The following is a 17,958-nucleotide window of genomic DNA, read 5'->3' as shown; positions in this document are numbered from 1 at the left end:
TTTTTTTTGCCAACCCTCATTTGTAGTATAGGACTTTTTAAATAACTGGCATTGTTGTGGAGGTACTAAAATTCAGATAGAAAGATGGTTGAAGAGTTGGATCTCTTGTCTTTTAAGGTTTAGCATGTTATATTTCCTTGTTACAGATGTAAACATGGAAAGGTTTGTAGATGAAACAGATGTACTTGTGGTGGGCGGTGGTCCTGCTGGAATGTCAGCAGCTATAAGACTGAAACAATTGGCGGAGCAAAATGGAAAGGAACTAAGGGTGTGCCTAGTAGAGAAAGCAGCTGAAGTTGGTAAGTAATCAGCAATCCTTTTCAGCTAATGTTTCAAACCTACATTCAGTATTACTTCATATGTCTATTCTTGCATTTATCTTTCACCATTCGTTCAATTCTTTTTTTTAAACGCTGGAATATTCATCTCTATTCCTCTCTTTTTATGTTGAAAACCATTTTGACAGTAATTAAGAGCCGGGCTAAGTAGCTCGTACAGTAGAGTACTGACCTTCTGAGCCCAACTTGGCAAATTCAATCCTGGCTCAGTCCGGTGGTGTTTGAAGGTGTTCAGATACTTCAGCCTCGTGTCCATAGATTTACTGGCACATAAAAGAACTCTTGCAGGACAATTCTGGCACCTCAGCATGTCTGAAAACCATTAAAATATAGTTAATGGGATGTAAACCAAATAACATTATTATTAGTAATTAAAAAATATATAAAATAATACCCTTCCTTCCTCCCTCCCTCCCTCCCTCCTTTCGATTAAATTTCTTACTGAGCTGATTATATTGGAAGAGGTCCTTGTGAAGAGTTCTTATTTTTCAGCAGAAATCTTTTTTCTTTGTTTTGCATTTATTTTTCTAGGTGGCCATATATTATCTGGAGCATGTATTGAAACAATAGCATTAGATGAATTAATTCCTGACTGGAAAGAAAAAGGAGCTCCATTGAACACTCCTGTCACTGAAGATAAATTTGGATTCCTTACTCAGAAATCTAGGATACCAATTCCTGTGTTGCCAGGTAAGTGCTACTTTATAGTATCCATCCTGAGAAAGTGTTTACAAAGTTACTAAAGATGTTCTTATCCTTTCTCACTTCTGCTGCTGTGGAGCTACTACTTCGTAAAACTTTTTGGTTTAGTGCCTAATTGTGTAGTACATCTATATATATAAAGTAACTTGTCCTGACTGATTCATCATCGCCGAGCCAAAAGTACTGGACATACAGAAATGAAATTTTGGGGATACATTCATATTAACATGTAGGTGCTCGCTAAGAGAGAATTTTTGGATATTCCGTCGCTAAGGGGGTGAAAAGGGGGGGTGAAATTTTAAAATGAGTGTATCTCAAAACTTTAAAAGTTTACAGATGTAAAAATTGGCATTTAGAATCTTCTTTTTTTTGTTTTCAGAAAATCCCGTTAGGAGGGGTGAAAAAAGGGTTGAATGCCTTTAATCAGAATACCGGTACTCGTATCTCAGAAACTGAACATATTATAGACCTGAAAATTTGATCTCTTTTAAAAATAAAGAAACATGTATTTTTTTGTTTTTGGAAAATCCAATTAATGGGAGGGTGAAATGGGGGTGAATTTTTAAAATGACTGTATCTATATCTCAAAATTTGGAAGTTTACAGATGTAAAAATTGGTATTTAGTATCTTCATTAAAAATAAAGAAACACGTATTTTTTTGTTTTTGGAAAATCCCAATAGGAGGGATGAAAAGGGGTGAAAAACGGGTTGAATGCCTTTAATGAGGATACATATTTCTCAGAAACTGAAGATATTACAGACCTGAAAATTGGTGTTTGGGATCTCCTTTAAAAATAAGGAAATACGTATTTTTTTGTTTTTGGAAAATCCAATTAATGGAGGTGAAAAGGGGGTGAATTTTTAAAATGTCTGTATCTATATCTCAAAACTTTAAAAGTCTGCACATGTAAAAATTGATATTTGGAATCTCCTTTAAAAATAAAAGAACTAGTATTTTTTTGTGTTCTGTAAATCCCAATAGGAGGGGTGTAAAAGGGTGAATAATGGGTTGAATGCCTTTATTGAGGATACATATATCTGAGAAACTGAAGATATTACAGAACTGAAAATTTGTATATGGGATCTTCTTTAAAAATAAAGAAACACGTGTTTTTTTGTTTTTGGAAAATCCAATTAATGGCCGTTAAACAGGAGTGACAAATTGGGGTGAATTTTTTGAAAAATTTATCTACAGAATACCTGAGAAACGTAAAATGTTACAGACGTAAAAAGTGGTATTTGGAATTTCCTGTAAATGTAAAGAAACATAGGTGATTTGTTTTTGGAAACTCCACTTAAGGGGAACTAAAAAGGGGGTGAAATTTTAAAATGAGAATTTGTACAGTATATCTCAAAAAACTTAACATGTTACAGAAGTGGAAAATGGTATTTTTTATCTCTATTAAAAATCAAGAAACGTGTATTTTTAGTTTTTGGAAAAACCACTTGGGTGGAGGGGGGGGGGGGGTAAACGTGATTGAAAATGGTGTTGAATTCTTTTAATTAGGCTACTGATACCTCAAAAATGAGGATGTTACAGACGTAAAATTTGATATTTGGAATCTGCTTTAAAAGTAAAGAAACACGTTTCTCAGAAAATCCAATGAAGGGGGGTGAAAGAATTGAAAAATGAATTGACTTAATTGTATGAGAATACATACATCTAATAAAAACTAAAGTTGTTACAGACGTGAAAATTGGTATTTGTATCTCCTTTAAAAACAAAGAAAAACGCGTTTTGGGGGGGGGGGGGAGTAAAATGGAGGTGAATTCCTTTCATGAGGACACAGAAATAAAAAACTGAAGAAGTTGGAGTCATAATAATTGGTATTTAGAAGATCCTTTACTATTAAAGAAACAAGTTTTTTGCCGGAAAATTCACTTGGGAGGGGGTAAGGAGTGTGAAAAGGAGTGAAATAAAGTGAATTATTTTTATGGGGATACTTATATCCCAAAGCTGAAGGTAATAGATGTGAACATTGGTGTTAGGAATCTCCTTTAAACATAAAGAAACATGCCTTCTTTTAATTTTTTGTGGGGGGGTGGGGGTAAATAAACTTGACGGCGGTGGGGTGTAAAAGGAGGTGAGTCCAGTTGATTTTACTGTTCATAATGTACTTATAAGGCGCCTCTGTTGCTCAGGTGGCAGCGCGCCGGCCTCTCACAGCTCGGTTCCGTGGTTCAAATCCTGGTCACTCCACGTGACATTCGTGCTGGACAAAACGGAGGCGAGACAGATTTTCTCTGGATACTCCGGTTTTTCCTGTCATAATTCATTCCAGTACACTGTCCAGTATCATTTCATTTCATTTGTCATTCATTATCCATTGCCCCAGAGGAGTGCGACAGGCTTTGCCGCTAGATGGGGGCTTTATTCATTCCATTCCTGACCCTGTCGAATGACTGGAAACAGGCTGTAGATTTTCGATGTACTTATTCTGATCATAAACCGATCACTTTTAATCTTTCCTGGGTTCGTTTTCAAGAGCCATCTTTTTCTTCGGAGAACGTTCTTAGATTACATTAGATTCTCCTGGCATATAAATAAAAATTTAAACACTTTTGAAATAAACGATAGGAATGAGATTGACCGTCCAATTGTTCACCTCTATAATAAGGTCAATAATACACGGAAGTATGTCATTCGTATCGCCAGAAATCCCGCACACTTGCCTACGCGCGACAATGGTGCTGGTCACAATGTCAACAATGACAAGGGCAGCAGATGTAATTTACCGCCAAGTAGCGATCTTGCACCTTGCTATGGGGTCCAGAACATCGATAATAATAATAATAATAATAATAATAATAATAATAATAATAATAATGTTCTGGACCGTCGCCAAATGTGCGGACCGTGCTGGAAACGGGTCCTGGACGGGTAATAACTAAGAATGCAGTCCGGCCGCGGTTCAGTACCGCCAAGGCACCCAAGACGAAAACGCCGGATTTCCTCAAGGATTTGATCCATATTGAAAATGCTTATAGGAAAAGATGGCAAAGATTTAGGGACCCAACTGACCGGGAGGAATACCTGGACCTAGCCCGGGAAGTACGAAATCGATTCCTGGAAAGAAAGATTGAAAAATGGGAGGAAACTTGCCGAAATCTATTAGAAAACGAGTCAGATCGCGAAATTTGGCGGATTCTCTCAGAAAACCAGTCAGATCGCGAATTTCGGCTGATTATATATAAAACAATAAGCATTCAATTATAAATTTCAGTATAATACCGTAGCGAAGCACGGGTATCTTGCTAGTAATAGAATAAACTTTTTTCAGCCTATCCCAGTTATTTCTGGGGCTGCTGGATCTACTCAGGCACCATGTGATTTTGGAGATGAAAGCCTCAACCCAGGATCAACCAGGATTCAAACCTCAGCTGTCTAGGTGGGAAACCAGCCACTGAACTGATCACGTCCCCCCCCAGTACAAAGCAAAATGTATGGTGTTTATTTCCTTTCCTTTACCTATCTGGAATAACATTCTCCATCAAGTGCCTTCACATGTTTTGTGCTTATATGCAATCTGATTCGGTACTGGATTGGAATATTCTTCCAAAACAAATGCATGCCTGATTTTTGTCTCACAGAACCTGTGTTCACACAGCAGTTATTGATTCAAGTTCCTCTTATGACATGTCGTTCGAAAGAACTAGATTGTCGTTTTTAGAGGCTAAACAAAGTGATTGTCAGCCCTGAAGAACAAAGTTACTTTATTATCAGTGCTGTATTTGTGTATGTTTGTACCACAAAACATCTAAAACTATATCGTTAACAATATGGAAGAGATTTATAATAAAACTTCTAGAACGTGTCACTACATATACCTCAGAAACATAGGACCTCAGAAAGACTGTAAAGGTCAACAGTGAGCATTTAGGATACCTTGGAAAGTGAGGAAAAGAATGAAGTTCTCGTTATAATACAAGAAAAGTACAGCCTCGTTGATACCATAAGGAAAACTCTATGTATCTTCTACCTGATAGTAAAGTAAGTAAATTTGTATCCACGTCCCGAGGTAGTGCAGCTTTTTTCAGGCACACCTCCAATGGAAGTGAGTTGCATGTACCATTTTAATCACATACCAATCCTCTTGACAATCTTAAATTTGTGGCAGTATCGGTAACCGAACCCAGACCTTCGTGAGCGCAGCTAGTAACGCTGACCCTTACATTAGAAAGGTGGGCATACGATTCTCCAATTGAGTGTCACGTTACTGGGAGGATATGTTGAAGACAGAATACCCTGAAAAACACCTAGACCAATGTTCCTCGAAAGCATCAGACCAAGATGACTTTATTAAGAAATTAAAGAGTTTGCTGAAAAAAGCTAACATGTTGCATACCAACCTTTAGGTTGAGTCTCCTGATGATGATGATGATGATGATGATATGCTGTGAACATATTTTTTCCACATATCATGTTTTTTGTACCTATGTTGTTTTTAGTATTACTGGAAGGAACTTATGACCTGTGCAATTATTTCTCCTCATGCATAGGTCACTTGTCAGTCTAATTCAAGCTGTATTTCACAATTTTATACTTCCCATAGAATACTATCACTGATTTGGCTATTGTTAAGGGACAGGGACTGAAATTTCCAAATTCTATATAAACGGAGGTACAGCTTTGAAATTTTATATGCTTATGAATAGTCATAATATAAACCAGTGTGGGGAATTTGAGCATTGCAAGTTGATTAGTTCTTGAAATATTAAGTATTTTGTACATTTATATGTGCAAATTATTCAAGATTTTTAAAGGTCTGCCGCAATAAACCAATCAAGATAGTATAACTTTTAGGTAATATTCTGTTGCACTAAAACAATTGGAAGATACCTATGGATTCATTTTTGCATTGTATTAATGAGTATGAAAAAATAAATTATTTTCATATCCAAGTTTTATTCTACAAAAAAAATCTTCAATTTTTTAAGTTTGAAATTTTTTTGCAGCCAGACCAAACGTGCAATCCTAAACTCAATCCGCAGGTTTATAGACATTGCAATGAAGATAATACATGCACATTTTGAAAGCAATATCATGAGATTTATGGTGCGTGTAACATTTTGAATGCCTGAAAAAGTGAATCAGAAAAAAAGCAATTTTCTGAAATAATGGGCAATTTAAAAGGTTTCAGGTTACCAAGGACATTAGAACTGTCCTGCAGCATAGGTGACACCCTCTTTCTTCTGTTTTGCACCTTCCTTCATTTTGGTCAATTTCACCTTCCGTCGACATGCCTTTCGCTTCTCCATTGATGACCGCAGACTTTCATACTTCCTGCGACTGTCACATCTTTTAAGTGCCTGTGCTGTGACATGAGATACTGAAGTTTGTGTTATTCCTGATTTCAACTCTCTTGTTGCACTAAATCCCATGTTGAATTCTGCTACATCATTACGAACAGCAATTTCAAGTCTCCTCCATGAAATACAAATCTATTTTGGGCACTTCCTCCAGATAACAGAATGCAGAGGCTCATTCTGATTTTGAGTAGCACCCTGGATGCATCTGGATAGTAGCTCATCTGATGCCAGCCTTTCATAAACAGGCATAATCTTTACAACTAAAGGTTCTGAAAGCTTTACAGCCATTTTGTCATGGCTCTGTGAGGTTTTACTTGCTGTGATACTTGACTGTAAAAGCACCAAGACTCAGAACCTTCAGGACACTTCCTGTGCTGGGCTTACTGTCAGTTGACATATAGTGGCACAGAGTGGCATACACTGCTTTCTTCATATCTGCAATATTAGTTATGTTTTGTACTTTTGCATTCCTATAATAATTTGTAAGTTTTGTTATCATGGCATTAGTAAGACCTCCTGTACGACCACCAAGTTGTACACCTTTCAGCTTCCAAGTCTGTACCACCTGTTGCAAGCCTGTTCCCATTCTCTTTGCTACATGGTTGACACATTCCTCCACTAGAAAGCAGCACAATGCAGTCCGACAGATGTAGGAGGCCTTTTTGAATTATTCCTATGAAATGAAATAAAGAAATCTCCTTGAATACACCACTAATGTGCGCTGATCGTGAGTCAAATGAAAGTGGGCGTTTAAAGGACTGCACGCCAGGCATTTAAAAGCTATGCTAGAGCTTTATAAATGGCGGAATTCGAATAAAAACACTGCTATCTGATCCGCAGGGAAAAAACTGAAAACCAATATTTTTCATATATTTTGCCAAAATTTCAGTCCCAGTTTCCCTTAACAGTACCATCTGTTGACACTATACAATCTACATTTAGTATAGCTTTGGTCACTTGAGAGTCCAGTTGCCAGTACATGTTGTAAAGTGTTATAAAAAGTTTTGTGGTAAAAAAGATAGAATCATTTATCGTGGAGGAAAAAAAAAAAAAGAAGAGAAAAGAAACTCAATCACATTGTGGCTAGACAACACAAGGTATTCAAATCAAGTTTACAAGAGTATACAAAAAAGTTCAGAACTGTTTGGACACTGTGCGGATTCGCATGACCTTTCAAGGTCTGAAAGAGAATGCGGTATCCTTTTCGAAAATACAACTACTGTATTTTGCAATGAATTAGTAATAAATAAAATCAAGACCATCCCATCGATTAGTGGGGCCTGGGGCAAAAGTAAGTTGCAGGGCCAGTAATGTGGTGATAGTTCCATATCCAGCATGAATAAATTATTTTGCATCAAATTTGATATAAAACAATGGAGAAATATAATACTAATAATAATAATAATAATAATAATATATGAAGGCAGATCAAATATAAACTGGAATTTTTTAAAAATTTATTGCATCAACCAAAAAAATACACATATAGAAATCACTTTCCTACATATTGTCCTGCCTTCAATACACATTTTCTCCATTGGATTGGTAGTTTTTGATGCCATCCTGATAGAAAGAAGAGGGACGTGTGTGGAGCCAGTTGCGCATGAACTTTTCTACACATGCATCATCATCGAACTGCTGTCCTCCTAGGCCTTGTTTGAGTAGTCCAAATAAATGGTAGTTGCAGGGCGATAAATCTGGACTGTACGGCGGGTGTTCCAGAGGTGTCCAGTGAATTTCCTTCAGTTTTTCCTGCGTTAAAGCGGCAGTATGCGGCCTTGCATTGTCATGGAGAGGAATGGCATTTTGGATCAGTTGCCAGCGCCACTTGTTGCGATACGCTGCTTTTGCTTCATCCAAAATGCCACAGTAATAGGCTGCATTAATTGTCCTTTGTTCACGAAGAAAATCCAACATCAAAACTTCCTCAGAGTCCCAGAAAACTGTTGCAAGCACCTTTCTGGCAGATGAGTATTTTGGCCTTGACCGGATTGCTTCGTCTCTTCGCCGCCACTCCATGCTTGCTTGTTTTGACTCTGGAGTATAATGATGCACCCAAGTTTCACCACAAGTCACAATACGATGCAAGAAATCCCCTCTTTCCTCCTCGTAGCGACTTAGGAGCCTCTGACGACAAACTTCCTGGTGTAAAATTTTTTGTTCCTGGTTGAGAAGACTAGAAACCCACCTGGCAGATTATTTTTTATTTTATTTTATGAAATACTTCCTCTCATGCAGAGGCTGCCTTGTGAAAAAGTATACTTTTACATTTATTTTTAGAAGAGAAATAGATATACTGTACTTGAGAAATGTTGAAGGTAACCTAATTGTAACAGTGATTTCTTAGAATTATCAGTGAGCCCCTTAAGGCTATGATGGCAATCTCCCGTAACGTTGTAACTGGCAGAGACATCTTTTTCCAGAAATTAGCAGCACTTATTCCTACGGTAAAACAATTTGCAAAATTTTTATTAGTCTATCTTCACCAATAATGTCACGAAGGGCAACAATGTCTGCAGTGATGCTTGTCCGCAGTCTCCTTTCATGAGGTTCATTTTCCACAGCTTCTCTTCCTGCCACAAATTTTTTAGCTCACTCATACACTCTAGTCTGCGAAAGTGTTTCTTCCTCAAACTGTATGCATAGCCGTCTCAATATTTCGGAAGGTTTGGTGCCCTCTTTTGTGAGAAATTTGATAATGATACGTTGCGCAACGGACTTGTGCACCTCTTACGAACTCATGGCATACTGAAACAGCCCAGCTCTCCACCGTCGCTCGTGCATGCAAGCCCCTTCTCCAGATACTCCCACCAACATCCTGGCAAAGCCCTGCCTCAGAATTAGTACTAACAGCACCGGTGCATTCAAATTCTCCTTTATATTTGATCTGCCCTTGTAGCAATCGACTTCAGAATGTGCAGAATGTTCAAAATAGTATGGCTTGGCTTGTGATAAACACAGTTCGCGACCTTCTGTATGGCTTAAATAATAGGAATTAAATAATTAATTCAACACAATATATAATACTATTTAATAAGTGAAAACTTGTTTTGATTCTCTTGGAATCATCATCAGTACACAGTAAAATAAATAATGGATTTTAAAAACAATCAACATGAAATCTGCTTTTAAATATAATATATACAATAGTTGACATGGGTTATATGAAGATAATCCCAAAAATAAGGTCTCCTATTTTTTTTATAATACAGAACTCTGTTCGTGTGGCTGTTGGTCACAATATTGTGAAGAGTGTTTCCCGCACTCGCATATAAACATGCGCCCGCCGCGCTGAGGCACTCAGTCTTGACTTGGCAGCCGTTGAGAATGGAGCTCCCATTGGATGTTACTGCGAAATGCACGCAGTTATTAAGTTTTTGAACGCAAAAGTTACTGAACCGATTGAAATCCATCACCAGTTAACGGAAGTGTATGGTGAGTCGTGCATGGATGTCAAAAATGTTCATAAGCGATGTAGAGAGTTTGCAGCTGGTTGGACTGAAATCCATGATGAACAAAGGAGTGGGAGACCGTCAATTTCTGTCAAGACAGTTGCGAAGGTTGAGCAAATCATGCGTGAAGATCGGTGGATCACCCTGGATGATCTCTGCACTTTGGTTCCTGAGGTTTCCCGAAGCACCACTCACAGAATTTTAATGGAAAAGTTGAAATACCAGAAGGTGTGTGCAAGATGGGTGTCACGCATGCTGACTGAAGACCACATGCGGCAACGAGTTGATTCTTCCCGCGCATTTCTTCAGTGCTCTGCAGCCGAACAGGACAACTTTTGGACTTAATTGTCACAGGCAATGAAACCTGGGCATTCCACTTTACACCTGAGACCAAAGTAGTGGTGTGACGCCGGTTCTGATCCACTTTGGGGTGGGGGGTGGAGTGGGGGGTGGGCGGGGGGCGTGGTCTGTGCTCTGATTGGTTGGGGGGTGTGGGCGTGGCCTGTGCTCTGATTGGTGGGTGGGTGGGGGGCGGGGCTTTGCACTGATTGGTGGGTGGGGGCGGGGCTTTGCTCTGATTGGTGGAGGTGGGGGAGGGTGGGTGTGTTGGTCTGTCTCTGTGGGGGGAGGTGAGCGTGCGTGCGCGCGCGCGCGTGCAGGGTGGTGGGGGCGGGGTGTGGCCTCCACCCCCTTGGCGGAGGGGGGTTACGTTTCCCCCCTTTGTGCAGCTGTGTGTGTGTGGCAGGTGCGCGCTCCCCTCCCGCTGAGTCAGCCTCGTTCCCCTCCCCTCGCTCCCCCGCTGAGTCAGCCTTAACCGCGTTCCCCTTCGTGCAGCTGTGTGTGGCAGGTGCGCTCTCTTCCCGCTGAGTCAGCATGACGCGCAGATGTGCTCCCCTCCCGCTGAGCCAACATCGTTCCCCCCTCGCTCCCCCGCTGTGTCAGGCTCGTTTCCCCCCTTCCTCTGTTCTTTTGTGTGTGTGGCAGGTGCGCTCTCCCGCTAAGTCAGCTTCCCTTATCTCTTATTTTTAAACATGCATGCAGGTGCGCTCTCCCGCTGAGTCAGCATTGTTCCCTTCGCAGGTGCACCCTCTTGCCGAGTCAGCATTTTTCTCTTTGTTATTTTTAAAGAAAATGTGTGCACGTGTGCTGTCTTGCTGAGTCAACATCGTTATCTCTTATTTTTAAATGCATGCGGGTGCAGCAGGAGTGCTTAAGAAAAAAGTGGGTGTTATAAAATTAGGAGCGTTGTTGGCTTGCACGTACGCTTTCAGGGGGAGCGCTCTCCCTCCCTAGCCTAACCACCTACAGTTTCATCACGTGCGCTCCCCTGCTAGTAAACAAGCGTGTAGTGCCTAAGAGTAGGGGTAAGAGATTGAGTATATATGCTGGAGGGTTTTGTAGACTGTATCAGAGATTCGTCTCAGTTATTGAAGGGAATACTTTTTAACAGAAAAATGGTACGAGTGAAGCAGACGTTGCCACGATGCTATAAACCTATGGACTTGAGGTTTAGCCTTCAGCAGCAGCAGCAGCAGCAACAGCATCACCAGCAGGAGGAGAAGAAGGAGATGTTGCCTACACCACCGATGCAGAGCTTTCCTCAAGTCCAAACACTAGTGGACTTGAGCTGTGGTAGCCTTCAGCAGCGACAGCAACATTACCAGGAGGAGGAGATGTCGTTGGACTTGAGCTGTAACGGTAGCCCGCGACAGCAGGAGTTGCAGACCACACCACCAATTCGTAGTAGAGTTCAACCTCAGCAGCAGCAGCATCAACAACAGCAGTGGGAGGACAAGAAGGAGATGCTGCCTACACCACCACAGATGCAGTGCTTTCCTCAAGTCCAAACACTACTGGGCTTGAGCTGTGGTTGCCTTCAGCAGCGGCAGCAACATTACCAGGAGGCGGAGATGCTGTTGGACTTGAGCTGTAACGACAGCCTGCGACAGCAGGAGTTGCAGACCACACCACCACTTCGTAGTAGAGTTCAACTTCAGCAGCAGCAGCAGCAGCAGCAGCAGCAGCATCAGGAGAAGGAAGAGGAGGAGATGGACTGCAGTTTACAGCAGGAGGAGGAGGAGGAGGAGGAGCTGCACAATAGTTCCATTGTAAAATGGATTGAGGAAGTGGTGGTACTAATAAGAAAAGAAGAGGAACGACAGAAAAAAAAATCTTTTCCTCTTTAAGGAGGAGGAAGAGGAAGAAGAAGAAGAAGACCTATATGATGAAGAAGATAGTGATGATGATGATAATGATGAAAAGACATTCATCAAAGAGATGAAAAAAATTTTCAGTTTTGATTCAGTTGCTCAAAGGGGGCTTGAGGAGCAAGGGTGTTGCGAAGCACCCAATTTGGAAAGAAGTAACAACGGAGAATTTTATAATTGTAAAAATTGTAAATGCATAAATATTTTTTAAATATTGTATTGTATTGTATTGTTTTGTTTTGTATTGTATTTTGTATTGTATTTTGTGCACTAGTTTTTTAAATATATAATTATTTTTATATCTTTTTTATTTCTTAAACCTTTATATGTATCCTTTCATTATTACTAAGAGCAGAAGGAAGGAAAAAGGGAAACAAAAAAAAGCACAACATATTATATTTTTTTTATTACAATCTATTCCTTACAATACATTAGTTTCTTTAATCCAAGAATTATGAGAATCATCATACCCTAACCATTTTACAAGCACTTTATTTCCTTTCCTTCGAAGTATGCGTTCTACTAGGTAGATGTCTGGATGTTTAGTCTTTTGCAATTCTTCTGTGTAGAAGGCACCAGCTATTAGATGTTGTTGACAGTCTTTTAAGAGGTATGTCTCAGGGTTAGTAGGTTGCACCTTATAAATAGTGAAGAGCTCAGTAGTCCAGTTAGGTGTATACCCTTTTTCAAATTGATGTTTTTGCTTGCTGATGCGAACAATATCACCTACTTGAAATTTTCTCTTTCTAGTATCTACTGTTTTAATTGTGTTATACACTGTTGCAAGCAGTCGATTGTCTTTTACATCACAAGGTTTCATTTTAATAGTACGGTGATAGGTGTGATTATAATCATGGATAAGCTTTTGTAACCTATGTATCCATGAATGAGTTCCTTCTTTAGTAAACATTCTCCACATACGTTCACGAAGTGTTCGGTTGAAACGTTCTACAACACAAGCTTTCATATTGCTGTACGTTGAGTAATGATTAATGTTGTGTGATGTGGTCCATCGTTTGAACTCAGCATTGTAGAACTCTTTTCCTCTGTCTGTTTGAATATGTTTAGGAAATCGTTTGCTCTTATTGTATATCTTACGCAGCACTGCAGCAACTTCTTTTCCACTCTTACTTTTTAAAGGTTGTGCCCAAGCATATTTAGAATAAACATCTATAATGGTTAGCATATACTTAAAACCATTATTTTCTCGAGAATAGGGTATCATTTCTACTAAATCCATTTGGTGTAGATCATCTAATCCTTTAGTAATAACCCTCCGCCGCATGTAACATCTGCGAGCGGGGCGGTGTAACTCTCTAGCAATATTAGCTCTGATGTCAACACTCATTCTGATGTGGTGTAAAACGAAGACTGGTTATTTATGCAATAATTCGAGCTTCTCGAAGTTCTTCAATAATAGATAAAATTTCGTTTTCGTGTGCAGTATGACCTGCAGATTTAGAAGCCATTAACAGCTGTAGACGTTGTACAAGCTCATTAGGATCATCCCAGTGTACATAGTCAACAATAGGTTGTTGATGATTATATTTCCACTTCAAACCCATGCCTGTTCGCTTTCTTTTTCTACATGGCGAACTTTCTGTAGAGAAGAGTGGTTTAATAATGTTTGTATATTTATACCCTCGATTAGACATTAACTGTTTATCCGATCGATGCTGAACTCTGTGCGCGTTTGTAGATTCTAATATTTTTACATAATTTGAAAGATCTCTCTTTGTGTATATACTATTATTGGGGAAGGATTTAAAAATTAATTCATAAAGACCTCGCGTGCCTTTATAGCTTTTGTTATTTATGACTATGTCGTTACCGTGGAAACGTATTTCTGAATCACCAAGAAACCATCTAGCTTCTTCTTTTCGTACCCCATAAACTCGATCTAATACTTTGCGTACACTGTGTGGTTGTGTAAATAAATCCAAGTAAGAAGAAGCAATATTCCCTATTATTGGCTTCTGTGCTTTAAAAATGAATGGAACTTCTGCATTGGGTTGCTCTAGAAGAGTTCTTTCTTCGTTTTCTTTTGTTTCTTCTGCTTCTTCTGTTTCTTCTGTTTCTTCTTGTTTGATAGGAGGTGCTGTAGGAGAGTTGAATGAATTAGATTTTTCTGAGACGGTAGCCAGTAGAGATTTTAAGGGTTTGGATATAGGACTAAATGTTTTTTCAAGTTGATTTTCTTGTAAAAGCTCTCCTGATTTAAGCGCATCATATTTATATTTTACATTTTTAATAGCTTGCGCAAGATATTGATTGTCATATATGTCTTTCTTTATGTCAGATTGTACTTGGTTTCTCGAACGGATGCTGCTTTTCAAACGGGTGTTCGCTGAACGGGTGCTGTTTTTCGAACGGGTGTTCGTCGAACGGGTGCTGTTTTTCAAACGGGTGTTTGTCGAACGGGTGCTGTTTTTCAAACGGGAGTTCTTGGAAGGGCTCCTGTTTTTCAAACGAGTGTTTTTCGGACAAGTATTCGTTGAACAATTCATGTTTTTTCAAAGAAGTTCTGTAGATCTTTAGCTTTTGTTCTGTATCTATGAGCAGACAAACCCATAATGGTATTGTAATACGTTTTTCAACGCTTTTTATTCTATCATAGAGAAATCCAGGTTTGTTGTGTAGTCAAACACAATATGTAAAGGTAAAGTAGTCGTTGAATGCTTACCATCGTCTCCAACCAATTTAAATTGCAGTTTGTCTTTTGCGTGAACAGTAATTATAGTTCCTTCTCCGATTGTTATAACATTTTCATTATGTTTACACTGAATCTTGTTAGCTGCAGGAACAATAGACAATACTTCAAGTGTTCCCGAGTGTGGTAACGTGTATGTAAGATGCCCATTATTGAGACGATAAAAGGGACTATCGTACATTGATGGTATGCTTGTTATTTGTAGAAGGAAATGAACAAGCAGCTTATTTTTTAAAGCCTGTACTATAGATAGAACGCGTTCATTTACAATGCTTAATATATTATCTTTTGTTTCAACGATGGATTTTTGGATCCATTCTATGTTCTTTTCGTTTAACAAATTAAGCGTTTTAGTCATGCTAGCTTTGAGTGTAGCGATGTCTTGCTTATAGGTAACCTCTATGTTATCGGTGTGCTGTTTGTTGTACGCATAATCTTCCAGGTGGTGCAGAGTGACAACATCTTGAGCTTCTTTGGGGTTTGAAACACCAGATAGTCGTTTGTCATTTATATCAATAGTCTCTTCGTTAATATGAAAATGAGCAAAGTGATTGCTAACGTTATTTTTAAGTTCGTTGATATCATAGATTACTACATCAGTTATGAAATTTTTAAGATTAGCTATGTCTTGCTTATGGTAGACCTTTATTTTATCAATATCTTGTTTGCCGCATGCATAATTTTCTAGATGCTGTAAAGTGACGACATCTTGAGCTTCTTTGGGGTTTGAAACATCAGATAAACGTTTGCCTTTTATGTTGATAGTATCTTCGTTTATATCAAAGTGCTCAACGTGATTGGTAACGTTATTTTTAAGTTCATCAAGATTATTGACTACTACATCAGTTATGTGAGTTTGAAGATTAGCGATGTCTTGCTTATAATTAGTCTCTATATTATCGGTGTGCTGTTTGTTGTACACATAATCTTCTAGGTGCTGCAAAGTGACAACATCTTGAGCTTCTTTAGGGTTTGAAACCCCAGATAGTCGTTTGTCTTTTATGTTAATGGTTTCTTCGTTTATATCAAACTGAGCAACATGATTGCAAACGTTATTTTTGAGTTCATTGATATCTTTGACCACCACATCTGATATACGGGTTTTAAGGTCAGCAATATCTTGCTTATAGACAATCTCTATGTTATCAGTATGTTGTTTGCTGCATGCATAACTTTCTAGATGCTGCAAAGTCACCACATCTTGAGCTTCTTTGGGGTTTGAAACCCCGGATAGACGTTTGCCTTTTATATTGATAGTATCTTCTTTTATATCAAAGTGAGCAACATGATTGGTAACGTTATTGTTAAGTTTATTGATATCATTGGTTACTACATCAGTTATATGAGTGAGATCAGTGATGTCTTGCTTATAGTTAGCCTCTATGCTATCGGTATGCTGTTTGTTGTATGCATAATTTTTTAAGTGGTGTAGAGTAATAGCATCTTGATCATTTTCAGGGTCTGAAACATCAGATAGACGTTTACCTTTTATGTTAATGGTTTCTTCTTTTATATCAAAGTGAGCAACGTTCTGTTTAAGTTCATTAATATCATTTTGATGGTTGGCTATCACACAGTCTGTGTATTGTTTGTTATATGCATAATTCTCAAGATGATGCAACGTAACAACATCTTGAGAATCAATTGGATTAGAAGCTTTAGATATGCGTTTATTGTGTATATTGAGGTTATCAGTGTTTACTTCTATAATGTCATTTTGCTTATTTAAGTTTGATTTGAGTTCGTTTACAGCTTGGTTTATGCTTTCTACAACAGCATTAACATCTTCCTGACTAGATGCATACAGTTCCAAATATTGTTTATTTACCGCATCAAGAGGTTTTCTCGGATCTTCTAAACCGGTTAGTCTTCTTTTCTTAACATCTATATCACTCTCTGTTTGAATATCAAAAATATCAGCGTAAGTGTCAACCTTACGTTTCAATTCATTAAGTTCTTTTACAACTGATTCGTCTAAATACTCTTTAGAATGTGTATAATTATGAAGATGTTCCAAGGTCACTGCATTAGGAGCTGTGTTTTGATTTACTATTCCGGTAACTGTAGTGGATCCTAATTCCAAACTTCCCACTCCAGAATTGTTAACAATTGTTTTCTTGAATTCGTTAAGAGAATCTACAACAAATTTTTTATTACATGCATCATTTTCAAGTATAGGGTCGGCTACACAACGTAGTCGCTTATTATTTAATGAATAATCTCCATCTTCAGTGCGGTATAAGTTATTGGCTACAGCTTCAAACAAAATACCATCCACATAAGCCTTAGTTGGTATATCATCTTCCAGTACTGGGTAAGATACAGCAACCTTAACATTTCCACATACCTCCATGATGTTTACACTCACTACTCAGTAGATCAAATGAACATGATCCATATTATATTCGCAGTATTTATACCTTCCGTGTATCGAAATACTTATCGAATCCATTACGATACCGTCCGTTATGTAATTCACTATCTTTATCGATAACAAGGAAACTATATCGATTTTCATTCCAACACTGAGCGCAGAGTTCCTTAAACTCATCGAAGCTCATATCCGTATTAACATGATCATCGTACACATGCTTTAGGTTTCCAACATCTTGTCTAAATAATATAATAAAATTTGCGTTATCTCGAAGTAAATGTTTGGGTAGACAGGTGTAAGTTTGACATAGATAAAACACATCAACACCAAAATGTCTAGCCATACTAAAATATGTTTTCATAATACTTTGTTTATCGCACGCTACATCATCGAAAATAATCACAGAGTGAGGTTTTGTTTCTTCAGGACGTATAACATCTTCGTTTTCAGAATAGCTGTAATAGGAGATACTTGGAATGGAAGCCAGCACCTTTTCTAAGCGAGCATATTTACTTTGCTGTAACGATTTCGAATAGACGTAGACGTTGGCGAAACGCAAACCATTTGGGTGTTCCAACAGATTAATCATAAGATTAGTTTTTCCACAATTCGATGGACCACATATGATACAACGCAAAGAGTTTGGAAGGAGAACACTGTGGCGTCGCACAGCATTTTGTTCTCCTCCTCCATCACCGTCTTCTATTACACGAACAGGTAGAGAGATGGTTTGTTTTACCGTTTTAACCATAGCGGACTGAATGATATGCATCACCTGCATGCTTATATATATATGCTTACCTTGAGGTGAAAGCTTTCACACGATGTTTGTCACTCGAACGAGTAACAACAACGTTACTAGTA

The 17,958-nt window shown here is 38.5% G+C and overlaps 1 protein-coding gene across 1 annotated transcript in view; it reads left to right on the top strand.

The window, feature by feature from the left end:
* Positions 1-17,958, top strand: part of Etf-QO (electron transfer flavoprotein-ubiquinone oxidoreductase) — a 134,109-nt gene that overhangs the window by 31,381 nt on the left and 84,770 nt on the right. The window contains exons 3-4 of the mRNA XM_068227037.1: positions 147-299; positions 870-1,028. Coding sequence (XP_068083138.1) covers positions 147-299; positions 870-1,028 — 312 coding nt within the window. The remainder of the gene's footprint in view (positions 1-146; positions 300-869; positions 1,029-17,958) is intronic.

The sequence above is a fragment of the Anabrus simplex genome, chromosome 3, assembly GCF_040414725.1.
Source record: "Anabrus simplex isolate iqAnaSimp1 chromosome 3, ASM4041472v1, whole genome shotgun sequence".
Taxonomy (NCBI): domain Eukaryota; kingdom Metazoa; phylum Arthropoda; class Insecta; order Orthoptera; family Tettigoniidae; genus Anabrus; species Anabrus simplex.
This window is presented reverse-complemented; position numbering and strand designations above follow the sequence as displayed.